This window comes from Carettochelys insculpta, chromosome 24 (assembly GCF_033958435.1).
Source record: "Carettochelys insculpta isolate YL-2023 chromosome 24, ASM3395843v1, whole genome shotgun sequence".
Classification (NCBI taxonomy): domain Eukaryota; kingdom Metazoa; phylum Chordata; order Testudines; family Carettochelyidae; genus Carettochelys; species Carettochelys insculpta.
In genome coordinates, this window is record NC_134160.1 from 3,554,089 (window position 1) to 3,571,260 (window position 17,172).

At 41.1% G+C, this 17,172-nt stretch overlaps 1 protein-coding gene across 5 annotated transcripts in view; it reads right to left on the reverse strand.

Moving 5' to 3' along the window:
- LOC142001109 (zinc finger MYM-type protein 4-like) overlaps positions 1–17,172 on the reverse strand; it is a 59,054-nt gene that overhangs the window by 13,926 nt on the left and 27,956 nt on the right. For 4 of the 5 annotated variants that reach the window (XM_074976042.1, XM_074976043.1, XM_074976045.1 and 1 more), the window contains 15 exons: positions 14,362–14,512; positions 13,430–13,545; positions 13,037–13,312; positions 12,427–12,577; positions 12,035–12,207; positions 10,870–11,020; positions 8,846–8,986; positions 8,444–8,481; positions 7,432–7,576; positions 4,850–4,968; positions 3,675–3,846; positions 2,553–2,606; positions 2,284–2,463; positions 1,563–1,657; positions 1,023–1,194 (listed from right to left, as the gene is read on the reverse strand). In XM_074976042.1, the coding sequence (XP_074832143.1) occupies positions 1,023–1,194; positions 1,563–1,657; positions 2,284–2,463; positions 2,553–2,606; positions 3,675–3,846; positions 4,850–4,968; positions 7,432–7,576; positions 8,444–8,481; positions 8,846–8,986; positions 10,870–11,020; positions 12,035–12,207; positions 12,427–12,577; positions 13,037–13,312; positions 13,430–13,545; positions 14,362–14,512 (2,134 nt within the window). The remainder of the gene's footprint in view (positions 1–1,022; positions 1,195–1,562; positions 1,658–2,283; positions 2,464–2,552; positions 2,607–3,674; positions 3,847–4,849; positions 4,969–7,431; positions 7,577–8,443; positions 8,482–8,845; positions 8,987–10,869; positions 11,021–12,034; positions 12,208–12,426; positions 12,578–13,036; positions 13,313–13,429; positions 13,546–14,361; positions 14,513–17,172) is intronic. The other variant, XM_074976047.1, reaches the window with a different exon arrangement.

The following is a 17,172-nucleotide window of genomic DNA, read 5'->3' on the forward strand; positions in this document are numbered from 1 at the left end:
AGGGACTTAAAACCATCTGTTCTCATAGAACAAAAAAATTCCACAGGATGCACAGGAACCATTCCTAATCCTAATCACATTTTACTCTTGGATCTCTCACACACAAACCCCTTACACTGGTTCAGGGGAAACAAACAACCTTTATTTCCCCTAAAATGTTTTTGGAATACTTACTCTCTTCTGCAGGAAGGTTGCTGTCTTCCCTGCAACCAAACCAATCCACAATTCCAAAAACTATTTCTAAATTAAGGGCCACATTTTCAGTTGACCTACAAAAACATGCCCACAAAACTCTTGATCTATTTCTAGGTCAGGCCACCTGAGAGGGAAGGGGAAGCAGTGGCACTTGTTGCAGGCTTAGCCAGAATCCCAGAATTACTTGATGCTTCTGCTATAAATTATCACTAGTGAAAAACAAGGTTGACATTTCAGTTATTATTAGGCTCTAAAGATAACGTATCAGAGGCATGAAAGGAACAGTTCAGACCCTTTTGAGCGAGTTTCAAGTGGGCATGGCATGCCATCATGGCTACGTCTACACGTGCCCCAAACTTCGAAATGGCCATGCAAATGGCCATTTCGAAGTTTACTAATGAAGCGCTGAAATGCATATTCAGTGCTTCATTAGCATGCGGGCGGCAGCGGCGCTTCGAAATTGACGAGCCTTGCTGCCGCGCGGCGCGTCCAGACGGGGCTCCTTTTCGAAAGCACGCCACCTACTTCGAAGTCCCCTTATTCCCGTGAGCTCATGGGAATAAGGGGACTTCGAAGAAGGTGGCGTCCTTTCGAAAAGGAGCCCCGTCTGGACACGCCGCGCGGCAGCAAGGCTCGTCAATTTCGAAGCGCCGCTGCCGCCCGCATGCTAATGAAGCGCTGAATATGCATTTCAGCGCTTCATTAGTAAACTTCGAAATGGCCATTTGCATGGCCATTTCGAAGTATGGGGCACGTGTAGACACAGCCCATGAAAGCTACAGATGTACTCCAAGCATCAAGTTTTGCTTCAACAGAAACAAGTTTACCTCCAAATTTTAGTTCCCCTTGATCCTCCTGTGCATTCTTCCACTGGACCCAATTCCTCCAGGCATTTACCCCATACATATACTTCAGCGTCATCCCAGAAACCGAGCAGCCTGGATAGGAACCCTGCATAAGATTCCTAGGTTCCACAGAAACTAAGGACTTCTTCCTTCCCTGCAGGAAATCCAAAGAGCTCATGTAAGAGTGGTCATCTTCTTCTAGTCCCCTGCTCTCATCATTGGACAACAACAATGCCACAGTCCATGATTAAAATGCATAAATGAGTAAAACTTGATAGTTTTCTGTGCATTATTATACTACTAAAAATACTACTAAGAACTACTTTTAAATGCTATACCATAGGAAAAACTATTTCCCTCCAGCAAAAATATCTAATTTTACAGAATCAATATGTAGCTATTTCCAATCCTGATTTTTGTTTCCTTATTTTGATGTTTTTCAAACTCATAACTAGTACATATGCATGTAAGATTAACCCCAGAGATACATGGAATTTATATGGCGGAAGTATGCTTTCTTACCCGTCTTTTCGGCTGTGGGAAGCCATCTCTATGTCTCCGCCTTGCTCGTGAACGTGAGTGGAGACCCAGTCCTTTACTAAGTGGGTCAAATGAGTCTAAAGTCAAAGCAACATTGGCACAGGTTAATTACATGATTTAACTGGGCCATCGAGAATTGGAGTTTGAGACACTGCTAAGTCTCAAAATTAGAGGTGCCATATCTAGATACTCCTACTGCATGACTACGGGATGACTAAGCAGCAGTATTAAGTTGAAATAGGATCTCTGGCAATGTTGTTGACCAGAAGGAAGCTCTGATGTGGAGGACTTCCACGTAAGGGACATGACATTCTCAGGCTGAGGGGAAAAGCCCCCAACACACTGAAATGCTTCTGTACAAAAGAAATGGATATCCTTTGTATTCCTGAAAAAAAGACCTCCCCACCAGGACAGAGAGGAGACGAATTCAAAAGGAGTGAAGGAAGAGTAGCCGCTATCCCCTATTGAATCATCTAAACTATGTTTATTTTAAGGTATAAACAAACGTGTTCTATGTTATAAGGACAAAGACGATGTATTGCAGCATTAACAACAGACATCTGTGCAGAGTACAAACCTAAGTCCTTTGTGGACAAATTAACCAATTGCAGTAAAGGCAACAGAAGGGTAGTTCCCAGCAAATGATGGGATTTTGTTGTTGTTGTTAAATGTGACAGTGCATTTTTCTACATGTAACACAAACCTGAGGGAAAGTCGGCCTCCAGGTCCTGTTCCGCATCCCCTTTGGAAAACTGCCTCAGCTCAGGATCTGGATCCTGGATGGCACTGGATCGTAAGGCATAGTGATTCAGCTCATCCTCCCAGCTGTGTGGAGTCGATACTGCTTCTGATTCTAGATCTCCACTGTAAGTGCTGCCTTGATCTGTAATTAAGAGGACCCGTATACAAAATGCACCAAAGAAAAAAGACATGCAGTAGGATCGAAGTCCTTTCTACAAATAAAATACCAACCTTTCTCAAATATCTTAGGGTCCAGGAACAGCTCATGCTCAGATGTTTGGGATCCTTAGGGGAAAAAAAAAGCGTAAAGATAGAATTCTTATGGACAAGAAGTGTTTTCCTTTATTTAAAACAGCAGGTGAAATGCACACTTTTGCTCATACAATTGATCCAAAAGGTCAGGAGACTAACTGGTCAATCTTGGGCTAAGAATAATACAGGCAGGTGCTGTGCAGATTCTGTCCTCTTAATTACAGCTCTACGGGCCCAAGTCATCTCTTTGACAAATAAACCTAGACCCTTCATCATTCACACACTGTCTTCTGTTTTTTTTCCTCCTCACCTCGCTATTTACTGGGGTCATTTGCAGACAAAGAAGATTTTTGCTTTGTCCTTTTTCAAGTTGCTCTCCACTTTTCACGAGGGGAGATTCCTCCTTCTCCACCCCAATCCCTGCTACAGCCCAATAGATAAAGACAGCTGGGATGTTCTTGAGTGGCGTAATCAGCTGTATGCTACTGCTCCTGGTGCATGCTGCCTGAAAAGGCAAAGTTCTGTGGCAATAGCTTAGCACCACTTGGGGGGGTCTGTTATGGCCAATGCAAGCTAAGCCAATGTCTGGCTTCCCCCAAGATCAGGGACACTGCCACCTCTGTCCCTCCTTTGCTCCTGGCACAAATACAGCTCCATCAGACCCAAAGTTCTAGCCCATAAGCCCCTATAAAATTCACAAATGGCTACTTCCCTGCACAGCTTTGGGGGCATGGGGGGGAAGAATCAGGACTTGAAATGGGATCCAAGCAGCAACAGTAAATGAGCTTTAAAGAAAAAGAAGTATGTCCTCAAAACAAATACCAAGAATACACAGGGAAACAAAATTATTTCTAAGTGGACTGTGTATGTAAATATTCAAGAAGACAGCCTGGCTTTAAGAGTTAGGTTACCAAAATCCCTTATGGATTAAAAACCAATTTTCATTGTATTTGCCCAGGAGAAAACAAAATAGCACAACTGCTGCTAGAGTAAAAGGAAGGCCTGGCACAGAGGCATGCAGTCCAAGGCAAACAAATCTGACATTTACATTCCCGTCACAAGAATGCTTCCTTTAGTGTTCTTTTGAAAATGATCATGTACCTCCATGAGAATGAGTTTTTTCCTTTTCTTCATCTTCTGCAATCATTTCTGCCATCTGAAGGAGATCGGCCTCAAATGGATTTGCGGGAATCTTCTCCTTGATGTCTTGAATAGTCTCTATGATTTTATCAGCATTGTCCAGAGTTGTTGGGATTAGCATGGGAACTGGTACCTAAATAAATACAGGACAGTTTAGATTTTTGAGCAGTACCTTGTTTTCATAGCAAATTAACAGTTTTTTTGTGTACGAAACACATTAAAGAGGATCCAGCTATTTTTCTTCCTCTGGATCTTAGACTAAAGTGGCAATACAGATCCTCTTCAGACTGGGCAACTTGCTGCGTCTCTGCAATAACCTGAAGGATTCCTATCACTCCCCTCCTTTTCCCCTACTGCCCAGTTTCATGACCCCTTCAACTTTTCAAACCTTGGCTAAAGAAGAAGGCTGGATGGGTCTCCCCCCAAGCCCCTTCAAGCGTTCTATAACAGATTAGAGATGTTAGTGCCAGAAGAGCTCCATGTCTGAACATACTGCCTTCATGGTACTTCCAGTCTCTGAAACCTCTGGGACCTAGAGACCACATGAGTCCGAACCCAGGATGCTCACATTGAATTAGCTCATGATAAACTTTTTTTCCAAAATGGTTATTTCCAGAACTTACATTGGTAGAGGTTCTGAAAGCTCCCTGGGAGAGCAGTAGAAACACTATATAATCAGAGATCCTGTTATAGAGAGGCTCAGCCTGACTACTTCAGGAAATCTTGAATGCAAATCTTATGATGATAAAGTTGGAACCCCTATGTTACACTAAGAGCCCTGCATGGATACAGAATTTGTATCCACATCCACAGCTGTATCTGCAAAAACGAGCTGTGGATATCCACAGTGACATCCACAGATGCAGATACCCCTGGATATAAAGAGGATGTCTGCAGATTTGCAGGGCTCTAGTTATAATTTAAAGTACAGCACCAGAAGAGCTTTTAGGGGATGGATATAACATTTTAAGTGACCTCAAAGGCAACTGTAGCTCTTGCAACCTTCTTTTCTCCTTGAACACTGCCTACAAGATGCGTTTAAGAGCAAACACAACCTGCATTAATAAGACCCAACTTTAAAATTGCAGGCCGCAGACAGAACCATGAGTTGTCATATGAGCTAAAGAGTAACTTACCGGCACTGGGACCCCAAGGGGGACTGGTGTATACTGGGTGAAGAGGTGAAGGGGCACTGGCACAAATACTGGTACAGGAACAGGCACCACAAGGATTTGGGGTGGAACTTCATCTTCCTCTGTCATATAAAAAATAAATAAATAAAAAATGGTTTGGTTCCCAAGAGTCAAGGGCGAGTATGACACTCAGGGAGATCTCCAAATGTGCCTGGGGGGGTTATTATTATTAACTTCATTAACAGTGACTTCTGCTTGTAACACCCAATCCACAACCTCATATGTTCATCCCACTGATGGCTGCATCTACATAGCTGTGGGCACACCTCCTACCCCTAGCTCCTAACATGCCACATAATAAGACAGAGTTACCTGAAAAAGGACAAGATTCCTGTCAAGACAGATACATTCGTTTACATAGAAGGTCAAGGGCTGTGACTTACACTGCTCTTCACTGAGCTAGAATCTACCCCACTTATTTGGCAAGGGCTAAATTCTGGTCACACAGGGTCAAACAGGAGTAGTTTTGCATTAATTTCACTCAGATTGGAATGGAGCTCTAAAATGTTTAAACCAACCTGTAGTGGGACAAGTGCTCACCAATGCAAACAAAGGGATAACACAGGCTGGAGAGAGCATGTGCACCTCCTCTGGCCAATGACTGAAAGGCTCCTGGGGGGAGCCAATTACAGGACAGCTTTCTGGAGCAGCCTAATATATAAAGAGCTGCTTCAGCAGAGTTGAGGCAGTTAGGCCCTAGCTATGGAAAAGGCAGAACTAGGATACCACCAGAGGGTCCTGGGGCCAGGATTCAGAGTAGTGGATGGGCCTGAGTCCCTCCCTTCCACCCTGAACCATACCTGGCCACATGAGTGACCCTAGTAAACTGTAGTCTGCCCCTGACATGAGGGGCTAGACCAAGGCTGCAGTGGGCCACAGTGCTGGGCACCCTGGATTGAACCAGGACTGCTGAATTCCCCCAGAAGGAGGCAGTGCACTACTAGAGCGCTCATTGCCGGAGGGCCACACCCTGAAGAGGATGCTGTGACCTAGAGAGCAACACGGGTCCAGAGCGGATTGTGTGTGGAGAGAATAGGTAGGGGACAACACACCAGCCAGAAGGAGGTGCCCTGCTGAGAATGAGCTAATTCCTGGACCAACCAGCAGGAGGTGCCATGGTGGTGAGTTATGCCCTGTTACACAACTGTTCAAAAGGGTACCAAACTCGTACCTGTATCTGCATTAATAAAACCCGGCAAGTTTATTTAAACAAGGCATCTGCACATGAGAAGTAGATTAGTCCATATCTAATCATTTAATTTGCCCACGCTGGGTTTAAGTTTGAGACTCCACTCTTTGTATGGATTTACTCTAGCAAATCACCTGCATCCCCTGGGCACAGACGTTTAAGTTTAGTGTTGTTATGAGAAACTGTTAGGGACACAATTCAGACAAACAATAGTGTGAGGACATATAACAGGCAGAAAACCTATGGCTCGTAGGCTTGATTCAGCCAATAGCTAAATTTCATCCAACCTTTGGTTCCCCTCCCTCCCCCACCACACTGCCTGCAAGCCCTGAGCCTCATGCTGAGGCACAGAAATTAAGGGTGCTGTAATGCCCACAGGTTTTTTGCAGGGTCCTGGCTACCATCAGCCCCCCTGCACAGGGCTTTTCCCCTAGCCCTGCCTGTGGGGTCCCAGCTGCTGGCCCCACACCTTGAGGATCTAGTTCCACCTGCAGCTGTGGTCCCAGCCTCTGCTCCCTTTCCCTCTCTGTGTTCCTCCCCCTCAGCCCTCCAAGCCATGGCCCAGTCTTGGCCCACCACCACTGGGGAGAGTGGGCATGGACAAGGACAACATGGGGTGCCAGATAAAGTTTTGGGATCACTGGCTTTTGGCACCCCCACTGTAAAACTGGTTCAGTGCCACTGCCTCCATTCAGCCCCCCGCTCCCATCCACCCGCTGGAGCTACAAGGACCAGTAGATGAAGACCTGTGGGTGGAAGCCCAGAGCTTCCATGCCTGCCCCACCCCCAGATGAGTGGCCCCCAAGTGATATTTTTTTCTGTGCGTCAAAGGCTTGTGACAAAAAAAAAAAAAAGTTCCCTACCCCAGTATACACAAATACTGAGAGAGAACGAAGTATTTCATATGCTGCTCTGAGTATCAGAAAAAGGATGATTGTAATGGAGACCAGATAGTTAGGATCTCTGTCTTGTGCTCAAATATGGAGCCAAAACTCCTTAATTCTAATCTTAGCAGGTCACAAGCTCCCTGTGTAGCCTAAACATATCATTGACCTCTATGCTTTACTTTCTGTATCTGTAACATGATAGCACCTTTGTGAAAACTAGAGTGGATTCCAAGATGCACTCCACATGCAGCTTTCACGCGCTTCAGAAAACAGAAATGGAGATTGAGTCTTATGTAGTTATAATGCAACATGATGCTCAAAAACACTATGCAATGAAGCAAAGCCCCCGCCCCCCCCCTTTTTTTAAAATATTAAAAATCCTTGTCATGCACTACATTACTCATTCACCTGCAAATCAGGGTTTTTTAAAAAGACAATCTCTCACATACCTGTCTGGCATTCCTTATTTTGGGTATGAGGTTTGCAAGATGTGGCCTTGGTCTGGGTGATCGGCTTGCACAATAATGCTTTGTTTTTTAAAAGTCTTGGAGGTTGTGATGGTGGCAGTTTCAGCGCATCTGTCTGAGTACTGGCCTGGTTTAAAAGAGAGAAAAGAAATTAGGCCAAGGCCAGAATCTTTAGCTATGGTATTTTGTTACAAATAAAAAATGCAAGACTCCCAGATGCCATTTAAAATGTTGTATGCAACACGCTTTGCTTTTAAAGTGTGGTTACCACACCAAAAATTGCAAAAATGGTATCTTATTTACTCTTTGTATGTCTTCACATCTCTCTATGTCTGTCAGAAAAGCAAAGTGTGTTTTTTATTACTGTCAACAAAGCTGGGAATAAATCTACAAGAATGTGACAAATAAGGTAACAAAGATAACAAATAAGGTTTCAAAATCAAAACTTACCCATCATTAACTGTTTGTCATATATCTAAGACCCAGAAAGAATACATCTTATTTTTCAGATGCCATGTGGGGAATGCAGTTAGAAACATTCCATCAATTAGGCAAATGGGTGCAAAGACCTTAAAAAGGGGCAGGGGAGTAGAACACGTTTGACTGTAAACAAATTGACTAGTTTTGCTTCTGATTTCCTGCAGCCTGTGCTGAATCTCTCTTATCTATTCTAATATCATGATCAGATCACAATAAGGACTCCACTGGGGGGAACATACGTGTGAATTAATTTGCATATTGTAGTTTAGTATGTCAATAATCAGTTTACTAGTGTACACCAGAAGAAAGGTGGACTTACACAGTAAAAATTCTAAGAAGACATTAGCAAATTGCATGTATTCTTAATCTCAGTCACTATCAAAATAATGAGTTCATATAACTGCTGCAACATGACATATGGAACAGGGTTATTAAATGGTTAGATAATATTTATAACAGTGTGTCTGACAAAGCAGCAGGTGAGGCAGTAAAAAGGTTCTTCTGTAAAACTTACGTCTCCAATGATCTTTGCTGTCACAGTAGGAACTGCACCTGTTAATTAGAACAACATTAACTTAATTTCTATATTGCCTAACAGCAAGGACCCCATCCTGCGCAGGGCAAGTATTAATTGACATTGGGCCCAATTCTCTGTTGAATTTCATTAACGTTGTCATTATCTGTGCCCATGCAAAGTGAATGTGAATCCCTTGCCATTCTCATTTGATAGCATTTTACATTCGTTTTGTAGTAATGTAAATGAAAGCCCAAAGTATGGCATCATGAAGAACTGGGTTTGCTGCCTTCAACAGAAGTAGCACGTAATGCGGCATATCAGATCTATGAGCAACCAAAGTACAAGCCTAAGATGTGTAAAGACTCTGAAATTGCATATCAAAGGTATCCAATTGCACACCTTGTAAAACATTGTTGGAGTTAACTGTGGGCTGGGCAGCAGGTGCACTAGCTAGGGAGACGACGTTTGCTATAACTGGAGTCGAATCCTTCCTTAGAGAAGGAGGGCCCGATGAAGAAGCTGGTGCCATGGAAAGGTTTGCTGTTTAGAATGAACAAAAGAAATATAGTGTAAGCATTAATATTAATGGCAACAGGGTATAAGTTATAACACAGCTAATGTAATATATTATGTAAGACCCACCTTCTACCCCAATGCATACACTCTTACAGAGAAAGGCTGTGTAAGTGTCAAGTGCAGGCTTTCAATTTAAAATTAAAAGAATCTCTTTTCTTTAGATTTTCTGCAAAAACCATGCTGCCTAATCAGTGGGACTTCTAAGAAGTTCATCACAGCATGAAAGGACCTTTCTATTGTTATGTTTAGTTGCCTAAATGCTTAGGTGCCAACAGAAAGTGGAACCTCCCTGTTCTAGGCACTCTACAAACAGTAAAGTAAGATGTCATCCATGCCCCCAAAATTTTACGATGTAAGTAACTTAGGTACATTGTAACACTGTACTACAGACTTTTCACTGTCAAAGGTTTGTTCAAGTCTGACACTCATAATCCTCATGTTTACCATATTTCACCAAAGGTATTGTTCCCAGCAGCTTTGGGTGCTACCCCAGACATTCAAAAGTGTTGCATACCTGTAGCACATCTATTTCAGATGAAGTTGCAGGCACTCTAATCTTTTAAAAATCAGAACCATTGTACAGATCACTGTTCTTTCTATTTAAAAACACACTGACAAACTTTGCACTAGACCAGGAATGTCAAATGTTTTAGTAATGGCATGATTATAAATTAATTACTGACTAATGTATTATCCTCAATCCACACCAAAAGCCTGTCTGTTATCAATGGGAGACTTACACAAGGAGTAAGGACAGAATATAGCCTGGAAGCATACAATACACTTCAATGCTATCTATTTGGTGATCAACTTACTGTGTTGTCATCACTATCATTCACTAGAAGAAAATGCCCCTCTCTTTAGGAACGTGACTATTTCTCTCCTTTCTTTCCTCCCCCTCACACTTCATTCCCTACAGAAACTCATAGTTCCTTTTCATCTAGCTTAAACTTCCACCCTCCTTCCCATTTCATCTGCTCAGATAATCAGTGAGGAAAAGCCACAGCTTACATCAGATTTAATAAAAATATTTTGAGTCAATACCTAACAAGACTGGAGCTCAGTCGTTGTTTCAAAAAGTCTGCACATTTGGGAAGACATCCTAGAATTGGTTGAACTGAGTCCACATTTGAAAAAAAGTTTCTCTTCAAAACCATGAAGATTTCAACAAAATAGCGACTGCTTAGATTCTGCAAAATATGCTGCTGCCACCAAGTGGGCTGTTTCAAGAAAATCAGGTGCCTGACCTCTGCAACAGGTATTACTCTATTGAATGTGCATCCACAAACAGGAAGAAGGCAGATTTGAGTGTTTCCTCTATGTTGAGCATTTGTTTCCATTTAACATTCTCTGCTACAGAGGATTAAAGTAATCAGAGGTGGAAGAGCCCTATGTCAGCTCTTTCTTAGCCGGGATGCAGTGGGATCACATGTGCAGAGCCTGCATTAGGGAGTGGCAAACAGGGCAAATGCTTGGGGCCACATGGTACCCCATAACACTAAGTGATATGCTACAGCCCCGGGGCAGCAAGGCTCAGGCGTTGGCTTAGTAGAAGAATCACAATTATTTTTATAAACCCAAAGGGGGTGGCCAGCACAAAAAAGGATGATAAACATTGCCCTCTTTCACAGAATTATAAAGTTAGCAGAGACTGCAAGGAGCACCTAGTCTAATCTCCTACCAAGATGCAGGATATACCAGAGTCCTGCTAATGGCTAGTCTCTCAGGAGGAGAGTGTAGGTTATTTACAAAAAGGCCCACTGAACTGAGCTTTCCATGAAACGGTCATCCTACATTATCCAGAGCAATGGTTCTGTTTTTATGTGCTAATTCACATCCTATTTTACCTGTGTTGGTCTGAGGTGTGGGTTCAGACACAGTTTGCTGATTACAGAACATCAAAATACAAAGCAGGTTGCAAAAATGTTTGATCTCCCCTTGCCATTTCATAGACTCACTGAGTTTACCTTGTCTCTTACAACCATCACACTTTGCCATCTAAAAAAAACAGCATGGGGAAAAAAATTAAACACACAAATACCAGAAAACAAGGAGAGCATGTGACTGACTCCCTCTTCCCATCTAGCTCTAAAAGAACTTTCATTTTTATGCTGGTACTTTTATAATTGCTACATTTTTGGCACCACCATAAGACAACCTAAGGCAGTGGTGGGCATCTTGCAGCCCAGCAAGATTCTATGTGTGGCCCATAAGATTTTTTTTTTTTTAACTCATAGGCAGGGCTGCCAGATTCTATCCACATAGCTTTTTTCCTACCAAAAGTACTAAAGTGACACACATGTAAAGCAAGGGAAGGTGAAATGATGTGTATGCTGATTGCACACAACACTGAGTGTGAGACTTGTGGGTTCTTTCTATGTCCAATCAAAGCACTGCTACTGTTCAATGGGAATACCTCACAGATTCTAGGTAGACAAGTGCAGTTAGCAAAACTACCCTCTCCCAGGAGACCATCTCGGTTATGACAATCTTGTGGCCCATTGAAATGAGGGAGGGCCACTCATGCAGCCCACTCACTAGCCTGGATTGCCCATTGCTGGCCTAAGGAATGAGAGTATCAGAATGTATTCTCCTGTGAGGTTCCTTTGTGTGTACAGCTGGCATTCACAACCTGGAGAAGTGGGGGGGGGGAATGAAAGACATTCAAAGGCACAAAAGGAACATGGGCACCCACCTCCCCCTTTTCTGCCTTTGCCGATCTGCCCTGCAAAGCTTGCAAGCAGCGCCAAAGCAAACAAAACAGGATTTTATAATTGCAGAGACACAAGAATGGTGAGCTGTGCATGCCCAAAACTAAGATACCTGGCTGAAGAGCCAAACGCCTATTTCTGACAGAAAATGCAAAACATGAAAAGTAAAACACTTTTTTCATTCAGCATCCACAGATCTGGAAGAGTAGGGGTCCACTGCAGAGTTTCACACAGCTCTTGGGCTTCAGAGTTTCTGTTATGGTATTTAAATGTAAGAAAGTGACACATGAAAAGTACTTACCTGATAGAACAAAACAGTAAATTTAGACATGCATTCTTCTGAGCAGAACTCCTCCATCTTCCCCCCAAAGTGATTCTGGACCAGTTTGGGGGAAGCCTGTAAACAGTAACTGCACATTTTACAGTGGTTACCCCAGCGTTTAGCTAAGTCGTGCTTATAGAGCAGTTTACAACCTAAAAGACAAAGGAAGCACAAAAAAACAGTTATTTCATATCAAGTGAAGGTGTTTATGTAATTCTTGCAGCTAACTGTGACTTTACAATAATTTATTAAAACTGATCATAAAAACGTACAGACAAATCTCGTTAGATTAAACAGATGAAATGCCTCAATTATTGCTCTAGATGCTTTTTGATAGGATTTACCTGACATATTGTCCTGCCTTTTCTTACCTTCACTACAGAATGGCTTGTCTATGCCTGAGAATCGCACTGTCTCCTTGATAATCTTCTCAATTTTGCAGTAGGCACACATAGCCATCACACTACTTCTCTTCTTATATTCATCACAGCAGGTCTTCCCACAAAACTGAAACATTTTACCCTGCAATTACATGAGAATAATTCTATTATGCACAATCTTGTTTTCTCCCCCACACCAGTATTTTTAGATAGCTTGAGAAAAAAAAAACATGTAAAGGATTTCTAGCGCTGGTGAAAGCCATCACTTGATAATAAAGTCCTCAGAAAAGTATAGCATACACCACAGCTGCATATAGTTCACACAAATGCACCCACCAAATGTGCTTCACCCCAGAAAAAAGGGATCAACTCTAGGGGCAAGGAGGAATGCTGCCGACATAGTCATTTCATTTTTTGTCTAAATCAATCAATGCCAATTTTGATAGTGGCTTTGCTGTAGTGAATCTACTACCCAAATCCTAGGATAGCTGGCCACAGCAAGACACCAAAATGACTACTGCCAAATTCTTGCCTCAGGTTATGGCTTTGTGTATGTTTCTGATTCAGAAAGATCTGCAGGCAAAGCCCTAACCTTTATTACCTTATAGTCAAGCAGTTCTGGTTTGGTTGCAAACAGTCGGTTACAGTGCTGACACTTGAGTTTCACAACAGTGCGGGCAAAAGTGACTTGCTGGGACTGGGCAGCAAGCCTCTGGAGGCCAGCTGCAGCTGAGCTGCTCATGGAGCTGGGAGAGACAGTGGAGGTAGTGCCACCCGATGCAGATACGGTTGCCCCGGAGGGAATGCTCACAATGACTTGACCTTGTGACAGAGGCACCACAGAGGAGTTCATTCCTGTAGGCTTGTTGAACAAGTTCTGTTGGGAAGCAATTGAGGAAGGTACATTTTGCAACAGGAAACAATCTCTTCGAGATTATACCACTAGTCTGCCATTTTATTAACTGAACTTTGAAAGAAAGTCTAGACATGATACCTGAAAAGCTATAACACAGCTGTAACTGCAGAAATTGCGTATACTCCCATCTGACATAGCCAGGTGATACTGAGGGATTGCTGAAGTTTTACAGCTATTACACTGAACTTGGACACCTTATGGAAAAACAATGAAAAAAGAAAATAGTGAATAAAACCAATCAAAAGCACTGCAAAATGGCTTTATACTTGAAATACAAAAACAAAGATTATGAAAGACAAAGTTAGATATATCTAAAAGAGTAAGGCCAAATTCCTACAGAAAAAGCAGGAACAGTCGCAGTAAGTTATTTTGAAATAGGCGCTCTTCCTCCTGTAATGATGTTTACCGATTTTGAAATAAACACACTTGCTATTTAAAATTTATTTCAAAATAGCATGTACGTAGCGTAGACAGCAGCAAATTTATATTGAAATAACTGCTGTTATCTCGAAATAACTTGACTGTGTGGCCGTAGCCAAGTAGCGCACCCTGCCACTCATACAACACCTGTTCGTTTCATGCTCGTGAAGAAAAACATACACTGAGCATTACAGGTAGCTTAGTGCTCTGAGTCAAAAGAAATTTTGCACAGGAAAATTTGCAAATGGAACAGCATTTGTATTAGATATCAACACAAAAGTCAGAGGCGGTTTTAGGGCTATCAGCATTCAAAGCATGCAAGTAAGTTTACACCAAGTGCACAAAAAGAAAGAGAGGCAGCAAACTGTAAGTGGATAAAACTTTAGCTTCTTGTGTTTTCTCCTGGCAAAGTAAGACAGTATTTATCTGGAAACACTGCAAAGTTAATAAATAGGTATTAAGGAAGAAAAAAGCATAGCTCTGATTTCAGTTTATTATTCAATTTATTTTTTAAGCTTTCAAGATTAACTAAATTTGGTCTAAACTACACAGAACTAGAATGTAAAACAAAAACAAAGGAATAAAATTACCTGCAGATGTAACCATTTTAACTCTGTAAGCTGACAAGCAGTTAACAGAGCAAAAGAGTTCCGTCTTTCCTAAATTATTTGTGCTCTCTATCATCTCAGCTGAAGATCTTAAAGACTTGCACAGTGCACAGGGTGTAATTTTTGCTGACTTCTGTGGAAAGAATAAAATAGGTCACCCATTTAGAGCTTTAAATTTGCATCAAACCTACAAATTAACCATTCTGGCACATTAAATGTACAGAATATCAGGAGCCACTGTATGTGATAAATTTTATTTCTTAAGTTATTGCAGTGTTATCCTTATATTTCTTCACTGTAATCTTATTTTTCCTGATATGTTTGTACTCTATCTTATGTCTAGATTTTAAACCCACCTTTCTGTGTATTTAAATAATATCTAGGATTACAGGTCTGGGGGCCTTAACAAACACTTACATGCATCTCACAGCACGTGCTGGTGCATCTCAGAGATATTTGCTTATCTTAACTTTCAACACACTGGTGATGCAGGTATGCAATACCACCATTTTTGCAGATGGGAAAGATGACAGTACTAAGAGGTGAATTTACTTGCTTGCAGACACAAACTCCACAACAGACTTGAGAAAACCTTAAATGCATTTGCTTCTGTAATCCAGTAGCAACAGAATTTTGTGGAAGAACTCAAGTGAAAAATAGATGTGATACAATTTAAAATATCACAGACAAGCAGTTGGTTAGAATTAGTTTATCAGTTGTGGTAAATATATTTTGAGCTTATGTCATAAGAGATTTATTAATCTTTAATTTTCCTTTTCATAAGCTTGTAAATATTATATTAGGGCCAATAAGGTCTCTACAGGTAAATTTATGCTGAAGTTTGTACAAAGAACTACAATCCCTTTTTTCACCATTAAATTAATTGGTTTCTAAATTTGTCCCAATAGCTTATCAGAAGACAATTTAATTTGGTGGATCATTTTCTGGTTGCAATTTTTCTATATTTCCAGAAAAAAAAACCAAATTTTCATCATTTTGAAAGTCACCCCACTTTTTTTGGATTTATCTGAATTAATGGAAATATAGTCTCTTCAAATTCAGGCTTGTGCTATATAAAGCTTAGGGAATTTTTTTCTAAAAACAATTCTTTTAGATGCTATTTGTCATAACATTTTTATTTTAATTATAAATCAACAGTTTGTTGCTTAAGAGGCACCATTTTAACAAAAGAGCTAAAGATGAATGATTAGGGAGATACGGATGACTCTATCATTGTCCCCTCTTTACTTAACTCCCTTTGTACAGTCATTTCTCCACTGTGGTAGCTCCCAACAACACTACCTTCTGGAGCTGGAAGAACAGAAGACGAGAGTGGGAATGTGGAACTGTTAGAAATGTGAGTGTGGAGCAGTCTTCCATGTAAGCTGAGTTTTTAGGTAGCTTCCCAGGACAGATTCTGGTGCCACCCAGCTGTTTAGCAGGGTGCCCACAGTGGGTACTATGCGTTTCTACTGGTGGTGTACATCCAACATGTCTTAGTGCATACAGCAAAATGTATTCCATCCATGAATGGAAAATATTAAAGGGAACACTGGTGTGGAGGGACATCTAAGTCCATTCAACGATCTGCAATTGTACAAGCTGTACAACTAGTGTCTTGATATTTTCTTGTAAAAAGGAGACCAAAAATCAAGAAGGGAGCAAGGAAAAGGGAGGAGGGAGAAAGTGATCAAAGCATAAAATAAGATCAACAATGGACTGAATTTCTCTAAACCCTGGGAGATGATGTGGGGAGATTACTTACATCATTTGCAGGAAAAGAACCTAACAAAGAAAAGAATACAGAAAGGAAGGCTGGAAGCTGACATCAGTACAGGACACAGTTACAATTGTTTGGATACCTTGACTACAATTTTCTTTATTTTTTGATTGCTTAGCCATTTAGTTTAGCCATTTCTTTTGGGGAGATTAAAATATTCTTGCAATTTTATACATGCTCCCAAAATATAACCCCAGATTATTGTAGACTTTTCTCTGGGAATGTAAAAAGAAAATACATAATTATTTCATATAACTAACGGCATTTAGCTGCAAAGCTGTAAAATACTGACTATTCACAGTGGAAAGCAATAATTAGCTATTTAAAAAAAGCTAGATTAGAAAGGGTGGTGAATCAAGTAGAGTTGGGAAAACAGGCAATAAAGCCTCTCAACTGACTGCCATATGAAAATGTTTGTGATACATATTTGTAACTTACTTATGTGGCACAAATGGATTTCTCTGATACATATAAAACTCAAGTTTTAAGTTATTCTTTCCTATATTTCTAGTGCATAAACTTTTTTTTTCTCCCTTTTCCCAGTTCCATTCCATTTAAGACCTATTCCTTGTGCTTTCATCAAGGTTTAGGCCATGATTTTCAGTAATGATAATTATTTTTGAAGGTATTTTTTTTTTGTATCTGCACGTTAATTAACTGCAGATACAAATGCCACCAATTAATCAGCCAAGTACCTGATTTGCAGACAGAGTCAAGTATCTTGACATCTTAATGGTGATACCTGAATGGACAATGCAAAAATGGAGGTTACATTTAAAAATATCAGGGGTTTATTATTTATCTTCTATACAGTGCCACAAATTTACAGGGTAGCATATAGTAGTAGGTAAGTGTTGAACAGGTCCTGGCACTTAAGGGTTTCAGGGACATAATCATTAGAGCTTGAATATTCAGCACAGCATTTTCTTAAAGACGGGCTTGAGATATAGTTTAGATGTCAATTTGAATTCTTCCGAAGTTCACAGTATCTGGACATTAGACTTTCTGGTTCT